At 47.8% G+C, this 24,224-nt stretch overlaps 7 protein-coding genes across 7 annotated transcripts; 4 read left to right on the top strand and 3 right to left on the bottom strand.

Moving 5' to 3' along the window:
- Positions 1 to 209: 209 nt before the first annotated feature.
- On the top strand, positions 210 to 3,421 carry LY89DRAFT_369319 (OPT-domain-containing protein). The gene is made up of 6 exons (XM_018207050.1): positions 210 to 544; positions 677 to 810; positions 908 to 1,045; positions 1,107 to 1,912; positions 2,012 to 2,728; positions 2,815 to 3,421. The coding sequence occupies exons 1-6, from the start codon at positions 306 to 308 to the stop codon at positions 3,412 to 3,414; spliced, it is 2,634 nt and encodes an 877-aa protein (XP_018061513.1). The 5' UTR covers positions 210 to 305; the 3' UTR covers positions 3,415 to 3,421.
- A 109-nt stretch (positions 3,422 to 3,530) lies between these two features.
- LY89DRAFT_369328 (uncharacterized protein) lies at positions 3,531 to 8,382 on the bottom strand. Its single transcript, XM_018207051.1, has 3 exons — positions 8,147 to 8,382; positions 5,893 to 8,093; positions 3,531 to 5,819 (listed from the first exon to the last, which is right to left on the bottom strand). The coding sequence occupies exons 2-3, from the start codon at positions 8,078 to 8,080 to the stop codon at positions 3,715 to 3,717; spliced, it is 4,293 nt and encodes a 1,430-aa protein (XP_018061512.1). The 5' UTR covers positions 8,081 to 8,093; positions 8,147 to 8,382; the 3' UTR covers positions 3,531 to 3,714.
- Positions 8,383 to 8,974: 592 nt separating this feature from the next.
- On the bottom strand, positions 8,975 to 10,701 carry LY89DRAFT_631697 (DUF1682-domain-containing protein). The gene is made up of 3 exons (XM_018211281.1): positions 10,571 to 10,701; positions 9,608 to 10,520; positions 8,975 to 9,560 (listed from the first exon to the last, which is right to left on the bottom strand). Exons 1-3 carry the CDS (start codon positions 10,641 to 10,643, stop codon positions 9,188 to 9,190), a joined length of 1,359 nt encoding a protein of 452 aa, XP_018061511.1. The 5' UTR covers positions 10,644 to 10,701; the 3' UTR covers positions 8,975 to 9,187.
- Positions 10,702 to 11,381: 680 nt separating this feature from the next.
- On the top strand, positions 11,382 to 13,385 carry LY89DRAFT_789946 (uncharacterized protein). Its single transcript, XM_018223312.1, has 4 exons — positions 11,382 to 11,566; positions 11,669 to 12,264; positions 12,314 to 12,567; positions 12,663 to 13,385. The coding sequence occupies exons 1-4, from the start codon at positions 11,419 to 11,421 to the stop codon at positions 13,165 to 13,167; spliced, it is 1,503 nt and encodes a 500-aa protein (XP_018061510.1). The 5' UTR covers positions 11,382 to 11,418; the 3' UTR covers positions 13,168 to 13,385.
- Positions 13,386 to 13,649: 264 nt separating this feature from the next.
- LY89DRAFT_369247 (uncharacterized protein) lies at positions 13,650 to 15,418 on the bottom strand. The gene is made up of 2 exons (XM_018207048.1): positions 14,513 to 15,418; positions 13,650 to 14,458 (listed from the first exon to the last, which is right to left on the bottom strand). The coding sequence occupies exons 1-2, from the start codon at positions 15,261 to 15,263 to the stop codon at positions 13,674 to 13,676; spliced, it is 1,536 nt and encodes a 511-aa protein (XP_018061509.1). The 5' UTR covers positions 15,264 to 15,418; the 3' UTR covers positions 13,650 to 13,673.
- A 744-nt stretch (positions 15,419 to 16,162) lies between these two features.
- Positions 16,163 to 18,026, top strand: LY89DRAFT_369252 (uncharacterized protein). Its single transcript, XM_018207049.1, has 3 exons — positions 16,163 to 16,213; positions 16,282 to 16,706; positions 16,757 to 18,026. The coding sequence occupies exons 2-3, from the start codon at positions 16,465 to 16,467 to the stop codon at positions 17,946 to 17,948; spliced, it is 1,434 nt and encodes a 477-aa protein (XP_018061508.1). The 5' UTR covers positions 16,163 to 16,213; positions 16,282 to 16,464; the 3' UTR covers positions 17,949 to 18,026.
- Positions 18,027 to 19,940: 1,914 nt separating this feature from the next.
- LY89DRAFT_766971 (uncharacterized protein) lies at positions 19,941 to 23,134 on the top strand (the record flags this gene model as incomplete). Its single annotated transcript, XM_018221741.1, has 3 exons — positions 19,941 to 21,101; positions 21,161 to 21,406; positions 21,880 to 23,134. The coding sequence occupies 3 exons, from the start codon at positions 19,941 to 19,943 to the stop codon at positions 22,756 to 22,758; spliced, it is 2,286 nt and encodes a 761-aa protein (XP_018061507.1). The 3' UTR covers positions 22,759 to 23,134.
- Between the last annotated feature and the right edge of the window lie 1,090 nt (positions 23,135 to 24,224).

Raw genomic sequence — 24,224 nt, 5'->3', positions numbered from 1 at the left:
ATCAAATGATTTGATACTCGTAGCATTGGATCCGAGGCCATGGTCGAGCGATACGCGTTGCTTGCTGCAAGCATGGGAGTTAGGGAGTCGATCAGAGCTGCATCTCAAGTGAGATAGGGATTCGTCCCACTTTCCGGATAAGTGTCCGCATATAGATCCGATATGCAGTAAACATATATTTCGCTGATTCCCATCTTGGAATTTTTGCCGTCCTGTTTAAAGCAACGATTTTCACCAGACTCTTTCATATATAGGTTTTATATATCCTGAGGTCGCAGAATTTCCTCTTCTTTGGTTCTGCAGCTATGTCTGGCACGGTCGAAATCATTGACGATGGCGTCGAGCCATACTCGTCTGACCCGGAGAAGCATCCTAAATCTGCTGGGGAAGACACGCATGAGGCATGGGGGGATCAAATCACTCATGAAATGCTCGAGATTCTGGCTCCAAATGGAGAAGGAGAGTACATATTAGACATCATAAACAATATGACTGAGGAGGAAGCCTACGCGATCATCGACGAGTCTGTCAAGTTCCATGCCGAGTAAGGACTTTCATTTGTCAAATTTTGTTACACATTCGAAAAGCTACACGCCTCAATTACAAGGCAAAATCCTCTTTTGCTGTTCCATGTCTTCCGGTATTCATTGTCAATTACTGACCCAGCTATTTTCAGCGACTGGAATTTTCCGTCCGAAATGCGAGAGCGTATGGTCCGATTGCTTCAAGGCCGAAAACTGTATGGGGACTTCTATGACCGCGATCTGAGGATAGATGCCACAATGATGAGATATTCTTCTCCATATCCAGGTGAGCAAACCCATCTCATTGTCTCAAATCCTAGGAAACTCTTTTCTCCTCAGCTATGTAAACGAGATATGCTGACTTTGAGAGATTGGGTAATTAGGAGTCCGCGCTGTTGCAGAGCCTCTAGACAACGTCGATGTTCCAATTGAAACTTTCCGAGCGTACTTTCTAGGGATCGGATGGGCGGTAATAGGTACATTTATGGCTACATTCTTTAACAGCAGATTCCCTTCCATCAGTAAGTGCAAATCTAGAAGGAAAAGACACCGAGAATGAGCCCATTTACTTACACATCTTAGCTTTGGGAGGCTCTGTCATCCAAATTCTCTTGTTCCCATGCGGCAAATTCCTCGCCCTCGTCCTGCCCGACTGGGGCTTCACGGCTTTCGGTACCCGTCATTCACTGAACCCTGGTGGATGGACGTTCAAAGAACAGATGTTCGCAACCATTACTTACAATATCGCGATCTACACCACGAACAGTTATGGAATGATTCTGGTCCAAAAGTCCGATGTGTTCTATGGCGAGAAATTCGTCACATTCGGATACCAGCTTATGCTTACATTGTTCGTCCAGCTCATGGGCATGGGATTTGCTGGGTATCTCAGAAGATTCAGTGTTTATCCCGTGAAAGCACTTTGGCCAACGATTCTTCCGACCATTGCCATGAACAGAGCTTTGACTCGACCAGAACCGAAAGAGAATATCAATGGATGGACAATCTCTCGATATAGATTCTTTTATGTTTGTGCTGGTAGCATGTTCTTCTATTACTGGCTTCCTGGTTACCTGTTCACCGCCATGTCAACATTTAACTGGATGACATGGATCAGCCCAAAGAATGTACCCCTGGCCATCCTCACAGGATCTGAGTCGGGGTTGGGCTTGTTCAACCCAGTTACTACGTTTGATTGGAACGTTGCTACATCTTCGTACGCTGCACTCGCCCAGCCCTTCTTCGCTACTTGCACAATGTACTTCGGCAGCATCCTTGGTGCTTTCATCATTCTTGGAATCTTCTACTCGAATATGTACAACACGGCTTACCTGCCCATCAATTCTTCTTCGGCGTTCGCAAACGATGCTACCACCTACAATGTACAGGTATGTCTCTTTCTCCAATTTATTATCCCCGAATGTCCTGGTACATCTAGGACCCTGTCAAAATCCCCACCAATTCATGCTAACGTGTTTTACTCTCAGAAAGTAGTCGTTAACAACAAACTCGACGAAACCCTCTATCAAGCCTACTCCCCGCCCTTCTACTCCGCCGGTTACATCCTCACAGTTGGCGCAAACTTCGTCTTCTACCCCGTCTACTTCCTCTACATCATGGTGAACCAGTGGAAGACGGTAGGAACCGCATACGTAGACTTCTACAAAGGCCTAAGATACGGGAAGAAAAACTACGAAGGCGCTATGGACGTCCACAGCCGGCTGATGTCCAAGTACAAGGAAGTACCCGATTGGTGGTTTCTTTTGATCCTTGTGTGCGCTATTGTGGTTTCGATTATCTGGACTAAGATTTATCCCGTCGATACTCCGGTGTGGCTTGTGTTCTTGATGATTGGTATCAATCTCGTCTTCGCCGTACCGTTGTCATTCCTGTCTGCCACCACTGGCACGAACTTAGGATTGGGTGCTTTGATCCAAGTCATCACAGGTTTCGTCCTACCCAACAACCCCAACGCCTTTCTCTTCGCTCAGACCCTGGGGTCATGGGCATTGGCTGGTTATGGAGACAACTACGTTCAGGATCAGAAAATGGCTCACTACTGTAAGATAGCACCTCGAGCTGTGTTCAGGAGTCAGATTGGGACTATTATTATCACGTGCTTCGTTGCAGTCGGCACTCAGGATTTCATCCTTACGAACGTCAAGGGACTTTGTACAGCAGATCAGCCCAGCAGATTCACATGTGTAAGTCTATCTTTTCACGAATCCATCTCTCACTTATATGTTCCTCTCTTATCAAGACATTGCACGAACGCTAACATCAATCCCAGGCAAACGACGGCTTCCCCCTCTACGCCAGCTCCCTAATGTGGGGCCTCCTCGGCTCCGACCGAATGTTCAACTCCCTCTACCCGCTCTTCAAATGGTGCTTCCTAATCGGCTTCGGCATCTCCCTCATCTTCCTGGTCGGCCAAGGCTACGGGCCCAAATACCTGCCCGGCGTGAAAGAAAACCTCCGACTCAAGCTCCGACCCCGCACTTTCGAGATCCTGGACCGAACACTATTCCCCTTCATCGCTTCTCTGCTCTGGCTTAACCCTATCTTGGTGATTCAAGGAGTGCAGCACTGGGCACCGTCCAATTTGTCGTATAAAACTCCAGGCATGATACTGTCGTTTGTTTTTATGTATTGGTTGCCCAGACATCGATTGGCGTGGTGGGAGAAGTATAATTATGTGCTTTCGGCGGCGCTGACAGCGGGTGTGGCCGTGAGTGGATTGGTGATGTTCTTTGCTATTGGGTACAACCCGATTAGTTTGAAGTGGTGGGGAAATACGGTGTCTGGAGCAGGAGTGGATGGTGCTGGGAAGGGCATTTGGGCTCTTCCCACCCGAGGATATTTTGGGCCGGAGAAGGGAAGCTTTCCTTAGACTAGTGTGGTCTGTTAGGAGTTTGGAGTAGTCATAAACTCGTGCATCTCTAAGCAAATATTTTGAGAATTGAAATACGACAATATCTGTGACCGGAAAACGAAATAAATCCCATGTGCAACAAAAGGCAATTTGAGGGCTGTGATTATGCTACGAAAGAGAACGGTGACGGATCTATGTATCTTTATGCCCCAAGGTATACATATAATCATCTTGAGGTTGTTAAATTTTGGCCTTGACTTCATCTTCGGATATGCCTTCGATATGTATACCTAACAGATTGTGTCGTGGGTTTCATTCTTACCGATCTTTGCGAATTTTTGCGAACATTGAGGATAACCTAGCCGTCTTCATAACCCCGCCCTTCTCACTCATATCCGAGGGACTATTACTTGACGCTACTTTCGGTTCTACTTCCACCTCTGTATTTGAGATCCTTTCCGATCGTGTTTCGAGATCCTGAGCTACAGCCGAAGGGTTTTCAAGGCCAGGGCTGGAGACGTCGGCCTCGGACTCGTCTGAAGGATCGCTATTCTCTTGAGTAGATGTAATTGAGGTGTTTGTTAACTCGGAGGAGGTAGCGCTGGCCGTGCTAGATATTTGAGATACGGACCTCCTAAAGTTATCCGAGCCAGCACTATCTCTTGTCTGAGTTGTCCTGATGGGGTGAACTGTCGAAAGCACATTACACTTTTTCTCTGTCCCATTGCCAAATATAAAAGCTCCGCGGAGACATGACTGAACCGCAGCTCGTATCTTTGTATTAGATGAAGGCTTCTTCTTCGACTGGAGCTTCTGGATATATTGAACAGGCGCGTTGCTGGTACTCTCATGTCGGTCTATAAGATTCTTTGATGCACACCAGTTCAAGCCCTCAGCAAGTCCATAGTCCTGGTAGTCAAGCAAAGAGTGGACCGTGGAAGCTGTAGCTACTAGCAGATTTTGCTGCGGAGGAACGTTAGAGCAAGACTTGCAGGAATTAGAGACAGCCACAATCGGTGGAGGGATATCCTTGCAAAAGAGTACCAAGGGTCTCTCAGTTGTCAGATGTGTCCAAGGTTGATTAACCTCGACACGTCTTATGGCCATCGGTCGTTTGTTGTTAATCGCATCTATCAGATCAACACCAAGAAGCCATCTAGGGACAGATTGCCCGACTAAATATAGCTCATTTGATGTTGATTCGAGACTTTCTGCAATGTCACTCAACGTGTGCCAGATTCTTGCAATCGTTTCGGAGAAGTTTTCCACTACGAATAACTCAGAGCCTCCTGTTGGTTTCCGAATCTTGAGATGAAGACATTGCTTAAGAGCGGCAACTGCGCTTGAAGCTCCATCCGAAAATTTTTGAGCAAAGTATTGCTGATCATCCTTCGACACTTGATTATCTCCATTGTAGAGATCATAATGGCAAGTCTGAATAGTCGAGTGCGCCATTTGCAGTACAATGCTGGCACGAGAGACCCACCATCCCGTTCTGGCATCATGCTCAAAGACTATGCCATGCTCATCTTCTGCCATATTGAGAAGATCGAGGAGATCGGCTATCTGAGACGTCGATACAGAACTCGATATTGCCACAGGCTCTCGAATAAATGTGCCTTGCAATGTAGCCCAAGACATTGCAGACACACTAGCTGTAATTTCAAATCTTTGGATATGTGCAAGACGCGGACACAACGGAGCCCGAGATGGTCGAAAGTGTGGCGTGTACAACGACGTGCCCAAGACAACATTTGCCTCCTCAACCCATCCCAGGAAGCACCGTCTTTTCATTAATAAACCTGGATCCGCAACTTTGTACCAATCCTCAACCGCGAGTATGCGCAGTATTTGACCTATTGAGGAAATTCTTCGCATTCTCACCTTAGTCTTATTTTCAAAGTGCCATTGAATGGCATCGTCTTCGTTCAACTCAGCCATCGGGATCAAAACAGACTTCAATCCATGAGCAATCAATCCGTTATCATATTCCACGAAGCTTAGACATTTGCTTGCATGTAGAGCGTTAGCAAAAGATATTTCGAGCCCAATACCTTCCATTCTTGGTCGAACGGGAAAGCCTTGTGCCATGACGATGTGAGGGAACAATGAGTGCCAACACGTTGACGGATGCTTCAGTCGTTCAAGGCCATTCAAAGTGACTTGAATGATTTTGTTTGGACAATTCTGAAGTTTTCGTTTCAAGTACGCATCTGTGTTCCTTGCTTGTACAGAAACACGCGACGTGCAGACTTCCTGGTGAGGGGACACTCGAAGAACAGCACTCAGCCAAGACAAAGCATCAGCTACTTGACCATGTCGGCAATAAGATGTCTGAACCATCATAAGAATGCCTGCTTGGCTCCTAGCATTTTCGATAGCGCATAGACGCATGCTAATTTTAGCTGTATCTTCTTGGGCATCTGGCACATGTCGAAGATTAGTTTTACATATTGAATCAATGTCTTCTCTTGACAATATAACAGTGTATCATACCTTGCTGAGTATTCAGAAGCAGCCCATTGATGAAATCCACGACACATCGCCCAACCTCAGGCCATTCTCTCAACAAGTATTCCTCACAGCTTATTGCCTCTGCGGCTTCGTCAGTCCCAATGAAAACCAGAAAACTCCCCAGCTGACAATCTCCAGGTAGACGATATTTGAGGTAATCTTCAAGACCGGGGAGGACGAAATAGACAAGTTCCGTTGTTTCTGATTCGGGCAGTGCAGCCGGCCAGCAATCAAAAATGGCTCTCCGACTGTGGTCGGCTGAGAGAAAAATCCTGAAATTCTCACGAAGCTTCATGAAGGATGAGGTGGTCACTATCATGGCCTCGAGGTTTGGTTGGACGCCCTCATTCTCATTCTCATTCTCATTCTCGTGTTCTTGTTCTTGTTCTTCGAATTCAATGTCTAGATCGCCTATGTCATCCTCATCAGCCTCATTAATGTCCTCTACATGTGGCTTTGCGAGAGGAACTGTTCGTTGCTGTGCCTCATCCTTCGTTTGTACTTCTGTCTGGAGTGACAGCTCGAGGGAGCGACGAACGGTGTACGCAGCATTAGTCACTAATCTGCGAATCAACTTAGGAAGATATCTGGGAAGAGAAGGAGCAGACTCCGCCCGAAGATGTTCTGAGAATAATCGTAAACATCGCTTAAAATTGATCTCGAATTTGTCAAAAGATATTCGGTGTTTTGCAGTTTCGAGTAAATCATTCAGTTCGAAATCATTGAACAAGAGATCTACAAATCTTTGCAAATGTAATGGATTGGGGGTCGAAGAAGATGCGGAAGATGGAGCACTTTCGGCGACGGAGAACCCTCCGCTCGAGATGGAATTGAGACTCGACTCTGAAGACGTGCGAGACAGTGAATGTCTTTGCGTGGTAATTCCTTGCTCCAATCGCTCAATTCTAGCCATCAATTCCTGTATTTCGGGGGCTAAATCGCTCTCCTCGACACTCCTCTCTTTCTTGCCGCTCAGGCGAGACTGGGTAGAATTACTGCCACCCTCGTGACTGTCTCTGGAGTTCCAGTCTTCTGAGACTTGGTATATCTGCTCCTCGACCATGTCGGAACCAGGCGGGAGATTCCTATTTCCCGGAGGAGAACCAGGGCGTTTATCAGTTTGTTCGGGAATTTCGTAACCTGAAGCGTTGTACCCAAGTGGCAGTGGATTCTCATCTGAGTAGTGCGAATCAAAGGGTTGATACTGGAAAGAAGGCCTTGGTTCTGATTCATAACTGCTGTCCAAACTTGAACGTACGCCCTGCATCCCCCGATACTGCTCCGAACCCTGTGGAGGAGCCGGATCAGAGTCATCATCCACAGGAAAGTGGATCTCCTTGTAGTACCGACGCAGCAATTTCTGGGATGTCGAATCGAGCTGACCCAGGTCTCTAACTTTGACGTTTTTATAGACACAATAAGCACGCCCGTAGTTGACAAGAGAGTTAGGACCCAATTTTTCTCCATTCCTAGAAGGCTTCACTCGTAGAGCTAACTTGGAAATTCCTGGAGCTGTACCATCTACCTCGTCAACATAATATATTTGACCGTGCTCGGCTAGATCGATGGCCCGCTTCTGATACCCTTTGCCACCATATATGGTTATTGGCAAGCACTGACACGAACTTGAGCTGCTGTTGCTACTGACTACAATGAACCTGCGAATTTTTGACAGGACGTATTGGCCATGGGCAACTTTGAACTTGCCCTGACTTGTAAATTGGTTGGTGTCGTTTGCATGAATTCTCGGGCCTGCAGGATCCGTCCATAAAGTTTTGAAGACTCGCCCGCATGTGAAAAATGTCTCCCAATCGGTATTCCTCATCCTAAAGCTAGGGTCGAGCTCTTCAATATTACCCTCAGTTGAGGCGATGAATCGCGGTCGTTTTGGTACTTCGGTTTGAGTATCCAAAGGTTTATATTGCTGGTCATGGCTTTGCGGTGCTGCATCTTCCAAAGAAACATGTGGTTCTCTTGCTTTAGGCTGTTGTGTGCTAGCCACTCGGTCTTGTTCTAGACGCCCAAGATGGGTTGACCAAAGCACTGGGATTCGTGAACTGGTACTTGAGATGCTTGAGCTAGACATTGGACCTCTTGAATTTATGCTTGAGATGCTGGAACTAGACATTGAAACTCGTGAACTCGTACTAGAGACGTTGGAGCTAGACATTGGAACTCGTGAACTGCCAATTCCTAATATCAGCCACGCACTAAGTGAATCGAGTAGTAGACTTACCGGCGTCTCGGTGTGCGCGGAGGATTCAGCTCTTGAGAGTGGCTCCCCGTAAATGAAACTTCGGATTGCCACGTTTGTTTTCCTTTCTCCTTATTGTTTCCGAGGCTGCTACCTGGTAGATGTAATCCTGTTGATAAAGTTCTTGGTAGGCTTCATCCAATGGCTGATATTCAAACCCATTCATCGGCGCATGTAATTCAGTCTCATACCGTCGAGTAATCTGGCCCTCTGTATAATTCTTACTAACAAGCTAGAAGGAAGCCAGGGTAGTCAAAAGCTTACTAGGATCTACCAGATTCCTATACCATTTCCCAGTCTCCTCCTCTTTCAACCACGGGGTAGTCATTATTCTAGTAGATGACCCCAACCACAGAGAGCTAACGAAGTTGTGTCCTCAACCAAGGAGCCAGGACACCTTGTCACGTGCCGTAGCCTCGCGCTCCAGAGCTGACTTGGAACTACCTAGTCGTGGTTTGTTTTGGCAACAATTGCTAGGAAAGTTTTTGGATATTGCGGAGATCGGACATAGAACGTAAAACGATGAGAAGAATGCGTCGAGGCAGTCGCGGTGTAGAGAGATCAAAAGATAGATGATGGCGAAGCTTGTACGCCCGGAAGAAGCCTTGTGGACTGCCTGCATGGTGGCTGCACGAATGGCATTGTGATTCGCACGGTTCATGACAACAGTGGCAAACCCACTGGGGCTGTGAAATATTTAGGAGGGGGAAAAAGAGAGGATGCTGAGGATGCAAATTGTGATAGCCATTTGAAATGGTGATGATGCAGGTCGTGACTTCCTCACTAGAGGCAATGTCAGGCTCGCATGTGGCTGGTATCCTAAGCCAGGCTTGCCTCTTGTTTGTTTTCAATCAAGAGCGAGAGGTGCAACTGCGATGTGCTTCCGTGGATTTATGGGTGATCGTCGTTAAGAGTATGGTGGAGATAAGTGGCTACATGAAAATAATATGTTACACGTAAACCACCAAACACCTCAGATTATGACCCATTATACACTATACAGATGTATACAATCGCCCCTGCTTATCCACGTGTAGTCATCTTCTTTTGACTCTTCTTCATTTCGCGCTCCTTCTCCTTCTCGAGGTATTTCTTCTGTCCCTTGGCATCGAGGCCTTTCAACTCAAGATCTCTTTTCAATTTCTTGGCCTTCTCTCGTTCGATATTTCGCTCTTCTGCCTTTTCTTCCTCATCGGCTTTTTGTAGTCTGCGGACGGTATCGTCGCGAGTGGTGCGTACTTTTCGCAGAACTTCTGGTCTGAAGTGGGCGCCTTGGACCAAAAGATCTGCCAGGCGTACGAAGTAGTGGAAGAGAGGTATGACTTTGGAGTAATCGCCGGAGGAAGGAATTCGCATGGAGAGGTAAATTCGCTTCTTGGGAACAGTGTCATCGAGCCTACAATTGTCAGTCTCAGAATAGGAGAGGGTTGGAGAGGAACGTACTTGAGGGGTTGATCAATAGGTTGATCCGTGATGATGAGATGGTTCAATAGATCTCCTGCATCCTCAACAGCCTTAATCAACTCGGAAGTGAGCAGGAAATCAGTGATTTCGGCGCTCTCGCTCATAACCGTAGCCCACGCTGGGAGCTTAGGAGTGTCCTTGGTGCTGGTGATCGAGACATCATATCTGTCATCACGAAGCTGCTTCATGGTCTCCTTGTTCACAATTGCCCAGACAAATCCATCGTAGCTACTCTTGGTATCCTTTCGGAGCTCGTGTGCGCCGGGAATCTGGCCGGGGACCGTCAAAGCTTCCCTGCCATCGAATGGATACAGAATAGCTTCCATCTGCTCGAATGGTGCTGGCATGCTGTCGAAGAATAGGCTCATGCCATACTCGGCCAACAAGCTCAGAGGGCTGTAGCGCTTCAACAAGGTGAGCTTGACATCGAGGAATGCGACATTCTGTCTGCCAGTCGCATAGGTTGTGAACTCTTGCGGCGACTTCTCCTTCAGGATATCTCCAGGAAGCTCGAGGTTCTCATCAGCCATGCTCTTAGCCAGGCCCTCGCTCTCGACATCTTCTGCAGTAGGGCTGTTGGGACCACCAAATCCAACCAGCGCAAACTCTTTCTGTAATACCGGCGCATGTGCAGAAATCCATTGCTTTGCCTTCTTCTTGTTTGTGCTTGTTCCAAACAAATGAATAGCCATAATAACCAGAATCAAACCAAGGATCACTCCCTCCTGCTTGAAGTCGCTCAAAGAGTAGCGTTCGTGAATGTTGTACCATTTCGTATATGGAACAGCTCTGCCAGTAGGGAGCGCACTTCCTCCTGCGAAGCTGGCTGCTGTTGGAATAGCAGAGAAGGAAGCTGGTGAAGGATCAGGAGCTCCAGCAAAATCCGCGAAATCTGTTATTGCATCAGTAGCTGTGCGAATTGAGTCGCATGTGTGCACTTACCAGAATCGCCTGCTGGAATTGGAGATGCAGATGGCTTGGAGCCTCCAAAGAGACTGTTGAAGAGTTGTGCCATCTCGTCGGTGTTCACAAGTGGTGACAACTGTGAATGTCCGATGGAAGTTGGGAGATTGTCGAAGACCCAAGTCGCTCGCATGCTAAAAATCACTAGCGTTATTCTCAACCTCATTGCTGCCATAGGCTAAAGCCAGGCCGCCCTCTCAGGCCACGGCTACCCTTTTCAGATCTTTTTTTTTTCACCGCCTTCGGTTCGTGAACCAATCAACGCTTCGAAACAGCAACACCATGGCAACCCATCTGCTCTCAAAGCTTTGCTCTTGTTTGGAGTGTGTGTCGTCGTTTTCGTGCTTTGGGCACGGAGACAGCGACAACGACACCAGGTTAGTACTTATCCTCCGCGACGAAGTCGATGTTGAGCACGAACATCAATTGACTCCTCTCCCAGCAGCACCATCTCCTTCCTCCGCCCCCTCCTCTCCCGGTACGTTGTTTTTCAACGTTTTGCACTCTTTCCTCAATGTCCGTTCCTTTGTACCACATATGGCCGGCTATGAGTCCTCAGAACAGGACGGACAATCAAATTAGCTTTCGGCTCCAGATGCATTTTGCAAAAGTTTGCTTTGATGACACTGGGTCACGTGTGCCCCTTTTCTTCACTTCAAGCGAGCTCACCCTTTTTGGGGTCCTGAAGCGAGTATTGTATAGTACTTTTGGATTCATATTTGGATGTCCTTTATTGTATCAGGCATTGCTTTACGTTCTATTGTCTGAATCATACTAATCATTTGAGATACAGCGACGACTCCCCGCCCCGCCGCCCCACCCCCGCCATGCCTCCGCTGCGCACATATGGCAGCAAACGCTCCGCATCCGCCCGCGCTACCGCCGCTGCAATGTTCGGCCAGGCCGAGGAGGATTTGGCGTACGCCGTTGGCTCCCTCTCCCTCCAACCGGAGGAAGAGGAGGAGTTGACTTTGGGTAAGTTATATTCTTTACCGAACTTTTGTTCATGATATGCCCTCACCCTCTCCGGACAATCACATACACTTCTCTAGAACATAAGCTTACTTGTACTTATAGAGAACGCAAGCATCATACCCGTCCCCGCGTCTCTCCTTCCGCTCGTCACCGCATACAAGACCGACATTGGAAGACCGCTGCTTGTTCAGGACTGGAACGATATCCTTGACGACCACGCAGATGTCACCAAGATCGCCGAGGCATCGTATGCAGAGGTCTACCGAGTCAACACTGCTGCCGGTTCGTCCATCCTCAAGGTCATGAGAATCAGAATGGAAGAGCAACCCGAGTCTATGCGATGCTACACAGCAAGCGATGTCAAGGCCATTATTTCCGAGATCCGCATCATGAACGCTCTTACTACCGTCCCTGGCTTCGTTACCTACAAGGATGCACATTTGGTTCAAGGCATGATTCCTCCTTGCATTACGAAGGCTTATCGTAAGCATGTTAAGGCCCTCAAGCGTGATGGAGGTTGGAGCCACTTTCCGGTTCCGCACACATTGCCTGAAGAGACTATCTACTTGGTTATCGAGCTTGGTGATGCTGGTGACGTCCTGGACGAGGTTGGCCTTGATACTAAAGAGCAGGTTTGGGATGTCTTCATTGGTGTTACTATTGCTCTCGCTCGTGCCGAGGTCACCAACGAGTTCGAGGTAAGTCTTCTTCCCTGTATCTATGGGGAAAACTACTGACTTTTCATAGCACCGTGATCTTCATGAGAACAATATCTGCGTCAAGCTTGGTCCGAAGAGACCAGTAGGCGATGATAATCATGACGATGCCAATGGCCCCAAGTACGGTTCTACGGGCTGGGAGATCACTCTCATCGATTACGGACTGTCTCGTACTCAGCTTCCCAATGGCGAGATTGCTTTCAACAACCTTGAGGATGATCTACGTCTCTTCGGTAGTCAGGGATTCGGTATCGCTCGTGTGCAATATGAGACTTATCGTCGGTACGTATCCCTCACTACTCATCCAAGTTCAACGCCCATTTCCTTCTTCTCCTTGACCGTACATCAACGTACAATAACAACTAACGATTCCCCAGTATGCGTACCTACCTCATCCTAGGAACCCGCACCGTAAAACAAGCCGGCTGGCAGAAGGACTTTCGCTTCCGCGACGTCAAAACCCCACGTTCCTGGTCCGAATTCCTTCCCTACACCAATGTCCTCTGGCTTCGCTACTTGCTCCTGATGCTGATCCGCAAGCTCAAGGACAAGCATCCCAGTCTGGCTAAGAATGTAGAAGCTGAGGCTAAGGAGCTGAAGCGACAATTCGAACCTATGACCAAGGTCGAGAATGGAGCTTTTAGCACCGCGCAAGATGTTCTGGTTTGGTTGGTTGGTGCAGGATGGGTTACTGAGGAGCAGATTTCTGGGGAGGATGGTACGAGCTTTCTGACTATGGGTGAACCCGAGACCGAGGCTGAGGTCGAGGGAGACAATGCCAGTGGAGACAATGCCGAGGAAAATGTTGAGGAAGACGCCGAGGAAGATGGCGAAGAAGATGGTGAAGAAGACGCCGAGGAGGACTTGTACAGTGCCGATTAATCCGCGAGGTCTGCATATGGAGGGCGTATTCTGATTTTCGACATGGCATTGCGATGGTACATGAACATGGGACACCTGCACATATGATGATTCTGGCGTTGAGGGGAAAGAAGCGGCATGCATAGCCAGAGGCGTTACTTTATGATCAGGTTGATAATCTCAACTTGAGGCTCTATTGTCTTGCTGACTAAATCAGAGACAGTAGACAGAGACGAATGCAAAAGTCATCAAATCAAACCGGGGTGAATGCTGTGACATATTTTTCTAAATTGGGGGTTTTACGTGCATTTGTATCCACTAACAATACAAACAGCAACACTTATTTCTTTCTGGCAAATAAAATCTCGATATGCATTGTTTGCAAGCCAACCCCATCCTGCACAGTCAGTCTCTCTTGTACTGCTGTCGTATTTTTCCGTAGTGCCATCAATTACATAGCTGCGGATTCATCGAGTTGAAGCTGCATCCCAGATGTTCCATTCCAACATATGATAGTTTACCCCTCTTCATGTCTCGGCATCCTCGAAGCATCCCTGAGACAACTGCTCCCTGCATCTCTCAGCGAATTCTTCGTCTTCTTCGTCTTGTTGCCGGTTCTCTGGCGTGTCCTCGTTCCCATCTAGAACCTTTTGGATACGTTGCACATCGGGCATGTGAGTAACACCAGCTTCTCGCCATCGAAAGAGTCTGGAAATTTCTATGGTAGAAGGAAGAACGTAAGAATCATTCATGCGAGCAAGAAGAGCCTTTTCCCAAGCAGTAGCACAGGCGAGCCATTCAAACTGGTTCTTCCGTGTGCCGAAGGCCATGAGTGCAGAAGGCAGTGCGTGGGGTGATCTGGGGAGCTCGCCATTCGTTTCGAATTTCTGTAGAAGGATTGAAGAATGTTCGCGTGCAAGGAGTGGAGATCTGTTCATGATCGCTTCGTTTGAATAGTTGACCGCCGTGACACGTGCTGAGATGTGTTCTTCAGGATCGAGTGTGGGGACAGATGAAACCGATGGAAGGTATGGAGCACGATCAGACCCCACCATAAGTTCGGGCCTAATGCTTAGGTGTGGATTGGCTGCTTTGCAGAGGAGGACAGTGAAAGGTGCCATTACAGCATAAATACGGTGGGATGTAATGAGAGTTCTTCCCGGCCAGTATCCAGTGACATTGTTGCTGAGTGATATCAAAGTGGTCCACTGTCTGATATCGTCGTGAACATCGACGTGGAGTGTTCCATCATCTCCTAATGCTATCTCCAGAGATGCCTCGTCACCATCGGAGAAGTTGAGTTGGCAAGTGGCTGAAGAAGTTAGTGCACGGTTGATTGAAAGGTACGGAGATCGTAATAACATACTGGAATATATGTTCTTTTCAGAACCTATCATCATTGGAACATCAATGGCCGCACGTCGGGCGAGCATTTTCAAGACTTCGGGTGGTGCGTTGGCTTCCACTATTTCGGTAGTAATGGCAGCAGCCAGACGACTTGCGTCCACAATCAGTTCTTGGTGCTCGATCATGACTTTGTTGGGCTCCACCATACCGCACTCCAGCATATCGGTCTCTGGTTCAAGTGGAAAGACCGTGAAGCCAATCTTGTAGCATCGTGGTGATTTGAAAGAATCATTCCGAGTGTCACGACCAGCCAAAATCATTTCGAAAGCACTTCGGTCTCGATATTCCCCTTCTCCCCGTTTCAAGAGCATTTCGCGTAGTTTCAACATATTGTTCCAGGCCGTTGGTAGCTTTTGAATCGCGCTCTCATTCAGCCAGACCCCATTGAAGATCTCATCAGACTCGTCTTTACCTACGTACACTGGCTCGTTGCTCTGAAGGTGGTAGTATAGGATACTATCATCTTCCTTTGTCAGCTCTCCAGATTTCTTGAGAAGTCTTGGGACTTCGGAGTTGCGCGCAGTAGCTAAAGCCATGTTGATAGGTCCAGTGTCCGTAGGGAAATTTGGCGCAATTCGAATGCCTCCGCCCGCACGAGCCACGGGAGCTTTGTAATTAAACTCAACGGCTGGCATCATAAGAGCCGAGTTGTCCCAACGTGAAGATGGGAGGGAAGCTCTGAAATACCTGAACCTCTTTGTACTCCTCATATGCAACTAATTCATTGATCACAGGACTCCTGAAAGAATAAACTGGCTGGCAGCGTTTAAGCGCAGTACTATCAACAACCGATAAAGAAGATAATTCCATGCATGGTCTATTTCCAGAGTCGCGCATGATCTTCCAAGATAGATGGACATTTCCTCAAGTGTCTCGTGCAAGTGGCCAAGCAACAACCAAGTTGCTGTACAGGCTAATAAGAACTTCACAACGGTCTTTCTGACTTGGAAAGGCAACAAGTACAATAAATGTCCATCCATTCTTCAAGATAGCAATATCTTCAACCCGGAACTACCGCTAGCTACCTAGAATAGAAACGTATCGAGTAGGGGCTTTCAGCAATTTGAACGCCAGAATCGAGGAATAGTAGATCTAACGACTCCGGCCTGGCGATTGAGTATTGCTGAAAATGACAATAGAAGTGGGTATAACCGAACCACCCAAAGATGGCATACTCGACCGTAGTTACTGCCGTGGATAGAATGCCACGCAAGACTCGAGAATGAGATCTTGTCCCACGACAACTTTCGCAGCAAAACCATAACTTGTTAATTCTGTAGATGCTCACTAAGAGTTGTGTGTTCGTAGGTGCAATTGCAAATTGAAGAATGTTCACAGGTACTCGAGGAATCAAATGGCTTTGAACATCTGTCATGCGACCATGCAACCATCATCGGACCACTTGGCCACAACATACTCCGTAATGGAAATGGGTGGAAGGGCTTTGTTGTCGCTCATCTGATCATTCTGGCATGACCATCGTACTAAGAATGGCATGCGGTACGAAATATGCATAACATACTTGCATCGCAGGAGAATTCGGTCATGTTATGCGGTCACTCTCTTCCACCAAAATTTGTATGAGAAAAGGCGGCCCGCTAATGAGTTTTCAATAACCCCTGATGCGGCATGAGGGCATTTCAGTCGTGCTATTATAGATGTGGGTGATGTAACGCCAACACCGTCTCGGGTCGGGAAAACGTTCAACCGCTAATCTCTAATCTGCAGTCAGGAACATCAAGATGCCTCGTGAGACTTGAAGGCAGGCAGAGGTGGAAAGTTGAATCTCGACTACCACGCTAAACATGAAAATTTGAAATTCTCTTATTCTCCCTCACCCACTACTTCTCGACAAATGCAAGTCCGATAGCACAACTTCTATCCTTCTGCAAATTCAATTCGACTCCAACAATGGCCGAACGGAATGCCGTCGATCGGATGCGAGCCATCTTCGCAAAGGACAACGAGCAAGAATACGCACCTATTCACAGCGGCTCCGAATCAGTTGACTCTTTAATCCGAAGACCCGTGTTGAGCATCGATGATGAGGACGATGGGGTTGGAGCGGGCCAGGTAGCAGCTCCTGCTAGTCCATTCTCTTGGATAGAGTACTTCGTGTTCATGCTTCTCGGAGTAGCTATGCTATGGGCTTGGTAAGAGCTTCTTCTGTCTTCTGCAAGTCTTCTCTCACTAATTTCTGCAGGAACATGTTCTTGGCAGCAGCCCCATACTTCCAAACTCGATTTGCCGACAACGAGAGTATTCTTGCCTCCTTCCAATCTGCGATTACCTCCGTCGCATGTGTTACCAACCTGGGTTCGATGACCATCTTGTCCAACATACAGAAGAAAGCTTCTTACCCACATCGAATTCTGTCTGCTCTGGTCATCAACATTGTGGTGTTCACTCTCTTGGCTATATCGACCTCGCACTTCCGCGACATATCTTCTGCAGGATATCTTGTCTTTACCTTGATTATGGTCTTCTGTACATCTACGGCAACCGGATTGTGTCAAAATGGAGCATTTGCATTCGCATCTGGCTTTGGACAACCAGAATACATCAATGCTATTCTGACAGGAAATGCAGTGGCGGGCGTGCTTCCATCAGTGGCCCAAATTGTCTCCGTTTTGGCAGTTCCTGCTCCAAATGCATGGGATACGACAGCCGAATTAGATCAAGTCTCGAGCAAGGAGAATACAACTTCGGCGTTTGCATACTTCCTGACTGCTACGGTTGTCAGTGGCCTCACGATCTTTGCATTCGTACCCCTGGTACGCAAGCACAATCGTCTTATGGAGGCCTCAATGATGAACTCCATGACCAGCGTCGAAGAGGCCGAGCAGGCTTCGCGGAAGGTAGTTTCTATGTGGACTCTTTGGAAGAAGACTCGCTGGCTGGCTACGTCTTTATTCATGTGCTTTGCAGTCACGATGTTCTTCCCTGTCTTGACGCAGAAGGTGGTCTCGGTGGTTCCCGAAGACAGGGCTCCTCGATTTCTTCGTGCATCGGCCTTCATTCCGATCGGCTTCCTTACATGGAATTGTGGTGATTTAGCTGGCCGATTGATAACCCTGACTCCATTCAGAATGCGCCAGCACCCTCTCGTTCTTTTCATTCTCTCGATCCTTCGAATTGGGTTCGTCCCTATGTACTTGCTTTGTAATATCCAAGGTCATGGAGCTGTCATTAAGAGCGATGTCTTTTACTTGTTCGTTCTACAATTTGGATATGGTGCTACCAATGGTTGGCTTGCAAGCTCATGCATGATGCAAGCTGAAGACTATGTAGAGGAAGGCGAGCGCGAAGCTGCAGGAGGTTTCCTGGTACTTATGCTTGTTGCAGGATTGACCACAGGATCTTTGTTAAGTTTCTCTGTGGCCGGTATATCATGATCATTGTTTTGTCATTATTGCTTGGAGTTGTGCATTGGATGGGCGTTCATGTTTGGCAACACACGAGCATTCTACAGCATGGAACTTGACGGGATATGCGCAATGATCTCGCTTTGAACTTCAGTATTGATCCAACAAGTGCTGTTGGTATGAGTTTAGAATAAAGTTGCGACATCAAACGAAGATCTCCCAAAGAGCCTAAGACAAGCTTTGTTTTCACAGTCAACTTCTATTGCATTTGCATGATCTGACAGCACATACAGTTCTCGGTTTATGTAACCTGAGGTTTGTAAGCCAATCACATCTTCTGAAAGTACAGTGATCGCCATTTTACAAAGCCATTCACGACTCTCACTTAGGCTGAACTTCGGCTTCGTCTGTCGTTAATTTAGCCCGTTCAGAAAGGGGGAGATGGATCTGCACGTGATGATAGGGGCTTTGTGAAGTACAAGTGAAGCCTGATTGATCATCTACGTTTATTTTGAGATCAGAATCGATAATTTCAACATCGGCATGCAACCTCTTCCCAGGTAGCCCGGATCTGCTGTATCAATTCAAACTATGACAATCTCGCTAGTAGTTAGCAATAAAGAAGAAGTCTGTTACAAAACTCCTCGCAGTACATGCATCGAGACGCTACATAAGCATAAACTATTAACAACTGTTTTTGTTAAGAGTGAGTTGATTCCGCCCCCCTTCTCTTGGTTGAGGCGTGCTATTGTCTTGCTTAGCAGCTTCAAAGTCTCAGCTGCTAGCTCCGACTTCCTCCACCTCAACAGCTCCGTAACCCACACCGACATTCAAACAACAAAATCAAACAAATATTTGCCAAGTGTCGATCTTACAGAAAGTGCACGACATAGCGGTCATCTTCGCCTCTATCTTCTCTCTTGAAGATCGGTATCACAGCCTCACTTGCCCGTGTTTGTCCCTTGTTCCTACATTTGCATGCGTTGCAACCATACAATACAACGACATGCAATACCTCAACCTCAAGAGCCACAATTTTCGTCAGCAGACTTATAACCTCACTGCATCACTTGCCTTGAAAGTCCCGCATCCGCAATGTTACCTTCTTCGGTCCAGACAACATTTCCTACCTCAAGTCACTACCGACGACAAAATTACCGTACTGGAATATCTACAAATCTTGCCCAAAAACATTGTTCGTACAACATCCTCAAGTCCGTGACCGTACGCAGAACGATCTTTCTTTGTCACAAAATCACTATACTCATCAAGCACAGCAAAACTCTGATGTCAATACCCAATACTTAACAGTTCCTTACACTACTCTGCCGAAGTCCAACGTCCACACCGTCATTCGGAAATAATATCTTTGGCCATATCTTCGTCTGCTCTTGACGTCCTACATTTCCAGCTCTACCCTATTCCTCTCCTCCCCATACCTGAGCTTCCTTTACATCACTTGCCCTTCGAGAGACAATACAACCTGCTTAACAATGGCTGCTAATGATTTGCTCTGCCCTGTTCCAGGCAGCAGAAATGTCTGCCACTCGGACAATGAGTTCCCACGGCATATTGTGGAAAATTATCCAAGCCCGGATGCGGACGATCATCAAATATGTCTCCCTGACGGTTGTCGACTCAGATACTCTGCAACGTAGAATATAATGCTCACACTTTCCCAATTGATAGTCTGGTCTCTTTGTGGTATTGGTCGAGCCCTGTCTGTTCATATTCAACTCTCTTCTTATCGATAACTAAGTCTTTCCGTTCGAGTCTTGTCTACCTACGTAGGTACTGATTCCACCTCATACTACCCTTATCCATAGCCTTGTATTTGCGGCCGCCTCGTCCTCAGACACGGCTTGAACGAGAAGGCGCTAATTGAAAATATCTACGCGCGTTTCGTCTCCGCACATTTCCATTTTACAACAACTTTGCTGACCACAGTTGCTTCCCACTCATCACAAAGAACGACCATTCGCAAGAGCTCAGCCCATTGGAGACATCAACAGCTCGCCCATGATGGATCGCAGACGTATCAGTAACAAGAGCAGTGGCAGATCGCGAGAATTAGCTGGAGCCTCTGGCAACTCCGGCGAAGGTGATGCACAAGACGGACTCTTCGGTTCCCCGATTATGGGTCGTACACAGGGCAACAACGATGCCGCCTCCGGACTACTTGCACCACCTCGAGCTCGAGTCTCTAATAGCTTTCGTAAGGGCGTTGCACAACCAGCTCGAGCTCGAGTCTCCAATAGCTCTCGCAAGAGTGGTGCACAAGTTCCACAGTCTTTCGATTCCCCGATGATGGATCTTACATCTAGTAAGGACGATACCGACTCCGATATCTTTCCACCACCTCGAGCTCGCGTCTCTAGCTCTCGCAAGGGCAAGGGCGCTGTGCAAGTTCAACAGTCTCCTGATTCACCGATGATGGATCTTATATCTGGCAAGGACGATAGCGACTCTGACATCTTTCCACCACCTCGAGCTCGAGTCTCCAATAACTCTCGTAAGGGTGCGCAAGTTCAACGGGCTCCCGTAGTACCAATGTTCGATCTTACTCAAGACAACAACGAGACCACTCCCACACCATTTCACTCAGCTCGAGCTTCTGTTGGCGCTCATCAAAGTGACACACAAGTTCGACAGCTTTCCGATACAGCCTTGCTGGGTCTTCCACTCGACAAGGACGCTATCAACTCTGGACTAACCCAATCAGCTCGAGTCTCTCTTAGCGCTCGCCAAAGTGGTGCGCAAGCTCGGGACTCTCCAGATTCACCAGTTATGGTTGGCAAACAAGGCAAGAACGATAGCCTCTCCATCTTCCGTCGATCCGCTTCTCTCTTCAGCAACTCTCGTCAAAGTGGTGCGCAACTTCGAGACTCTCCTACATCACCAACGATGGATGTCACGCAGGGCAAGAACGATAGCGGCTCCATCTTCCGTCAACCTGATTCTCTCTTTGGCAACTCTCGTCAAGGTGGTGCTCAAGTTCGAGACTCTTCCGACTCACCAATGATGGATGCTACACAGGACAAGAACGATCGCGGCTCCAGCTTGCTTCAATCTGACTCTCTCTTTGACAACCCTCGTCAAGATGGTGCGCGAGATGGAAACGCTTCTGATTCTCCTCCTCTGTTCGTCTTCAGACCAAACCATGATCGATTTACCTCTCCGGTGGTAAGCATCCTTGCAACCTTTCGTTTACATCAAGAATTATTTGAACTAACGTTTCGTAGGCCCCATCCAGCTCGTCTGCTACTCGTCTTCCGGCCAAGAGACGTATTACTACACCTCGCGCCAGAGCCACTCCCAAGACCAAGACCGGTGCTCAATCCAAGACCAGCGCTCAACCACAAAAGCCTATGGGTGCCCGCGCCTACGCCAAGCTCGCGCTCTTTGAGCAGACAATGAATGAGCCTGACTTGCGTCCCATTCGCCGACCCCTTCCAAGCAAGAATCTACCATGGTCCGATGATGAAGAGGTACGTTTGAATTTTCTTTTCAATTTCGTTCATCGATGCTGTTTGATGTTTTCCGATTATGTTTTCACCCACAATGTCATTCCACATCTACAAATCATTCTCCTACCCCATCTATCTACATTCACTAGCACGCCGTCCGATGTTTCACATCACCGTTGCCAACATCACCGCTACTTCGTTCATGACGAACATTCGTGGCTGTCCGTTCATTTGGACATGACATCTTTGTTTGCGAACATTTCACTGCCACTATGGCGGTCTTTCAGTTGAACAATGTCTTTTTGCCCGCACAATGCACTCTACAATTTGCACTTCAGTTACGGAATCCAAGTCCGTGATTTTCAGTCATTTCCTCACTCAAACTCAGCTGCATCATTTCCCAATCTTATGTCTTCTCATATTTTTCCGTCACTCTTCGTTTTTCCGTCACGGATCTTTGAACAGACAATCATGCTAACATAAGTTCATCACAGGATTTCAATACCTCTTCCTCCTCGTCCGATGACGATGATGAGCCCGTACTTCCCAAACGCTTGAAGCGTGCGGCAGCAGATAGTGATCCCCGAAAATACTACGACAACAACCCCGACAACAGCGACGGCCTAGAGCCTGAACCCCGCGGAGCTGTCTATCCCGGCTTCGACTTCGACAGCCTGATGAACTTCCCTCCTCCCCCCAGTGCGTCAGACTCCAAGCCAAAGAGCATCCTCGCCCGCAAGTCTCCCGCCCCAATGAAGGAGGTCCCGATGAACTTTTTCGACGACCCATCCACGCCCAACATGTCCTGGATCATCCGAAAGGCCGAAGAGATGCACGACGTGGAGAATGAGAAGTTGCACCCGGGTCGCAAGGCCTCTCTCGCAGCCAAGAAGATGGTCCGTCGCCGCACAGCTGAGGCCAAGCCGAAGAGAAAATACCAGTGGAAGACCGAGAATAAGAACAAGAAGGATCTCTACCAGAAGAAGGGACGCACTGGCCGTGAGCGAGACTATCTCAGAGCTGTTAAGAAGGCAGAGGAGGCTGCGCTGGAGGCAGAGAAGGCTAAGAAGGAGTTAGATGACTTGGAGGAGAAGACTCGCATCAACACCAATGGCAAGCGTAGCCGAATTGAGGGCTCTACTGGTCGCAACAAGGACCACGATGAAGCTCTCAAGAAGGCAGAGGAGACGGCTCGTGAGGCAGAGAAGACCAAGAAGGACTTGGATGAGTGGAACGAGATGACTCAATACAATGGCAACAAGGGTGCAGCTGAGGCCGAGGCTGAGGCTGATCCTGAGGCTGATTTTGAGCCAGAGGAGGACGAGGACGGAGGTTTTGATGGCGAGGAGGATGATATCTACGGAGATGATTAAGTGTCTGGTGGTTACTCTTTCTTCATTGCTTTGCTTTCCGCATTGCTTTCTGCACTGTTTTTCCTTCTTCAGTTCGTGGGGGACACTTTCGGAGTGCATACCGTTGGTGGTTTGTGGCAGTGATGGTTTTTCCTTCTTCGATTCTTGCGTTGTCTTGCACAACACTCATTTCCCTGGCTGTCAGCACTTACACTTCTCTTGGTTTCGACTCTCGATTTAGTTCGAGCAGGGGATCCTTCTGAGGTCTAGCTGGCGGACTTGTATTTACGATTCTACCACACGTCAGCGAGATGATCGGGCTTCTCCCGATGGACTTGCACTGCTTTTTGCGTTGCGTTGCGTTACGACGTTGTTTTTAGCTAGATTTGACTGACGGGAGGCTTCGTGCTCTGTCTTCGAGATTTGCGGAATTCAATCGTTGTCTTTGCATCCTGCTGAGTTTGTGTGATTGTGACATGAGAATGTGATATGTATGATACGGGTCTCGAAACACTCATCAAGCCAGGTAAATTGGCAATGTGACTTGAATTCCTACGCATGTGAATCATCCCCGATTCTACCCTAACTACTTCAAATTCCCTACCCCCCTTTTCCTTCCCAACATCACCATCCTCAACACACAAACACCCAAATCATTATCAAAACCAGTCAATCAACCAGAAACTATGACCAAGACCCCCTCCTTAGAAACAAGCCCTCACTACCCTCTCCTAGCATGGAAATGCAACAACCTGCGAGATGGTCTATCTGTGATTCCCATGCTTGACACGAGAATTGACTCCATGTAGTCACTTCCTAGTTTCTTGGTGAGTTTTCTCTCTTTGCTTTAGAGGGAGTGGATGATTTGTACGCACAAATGGTGCATATCGCGCAAAACGCGCAGAGTGCGCTGGTTGCGCTGAACGCGGGAATCGCGCATATTGCGCTGAATGTGCTAGACTTGGTGATTGTACATCGCTTCGAACAGCTGTGGTAGAAGGGAAATTGAAATAAGAGGGAACGATAGAGGAACAGAATAGAACGAGAGAATGATGACGAGGCTAATGAAAGTAGTGTGCTACTTGGATTTACTTCCCCGAGACGAAGTGTACCGAGAGTGGGTGCGGAGGTGTATTCGAGGAGGGTAAATGTAAGTTTAAGAGTGTGAAGGGGGGCGAGGATTGAGGGCTGTGATGGGAAGCTAGACGTTGAGGATATTGGCAAAGTTTGTGAGAAGATGCACACAGAGGTGAATGTTCTACAGTGAAGACATCACGGTTTTGAAAGCACATTCTGTTGATGATCGAGGAATCAATTTCTGCAACACCGAACGCTCAAGGCATCCTAGAAGCAAATATGTTCCTCCGCAATTCGCCATTACTCCCGAACGCTCAAAGGCATCTTAGAAGCAAATTGGTATCTCTGCAAATACGCCTGGTTCCCTTAACTCGCCTAATTCGCCTGTAACTCCACGCCGCAATGCAAAG

Source organism: Mollisia scopiformis (genome assembly GCF_001500285.1).
Source record: "Mollisia scopiformis unplaced genomic scaffold LY89scaffold_38, whole genome shotgun sequence".
NCBI lineage: Eukaryota > Fungi > Ascomycota > Leotiomycetes > Helotiales > Mollisiaceae > Mollisia > Mollisia scopiformis.
The sequence above is the reverse complement of the archived record's forward strand: the minus strand, read 5'-3'. Positions and strand labels throughout refer to the sequence as shown.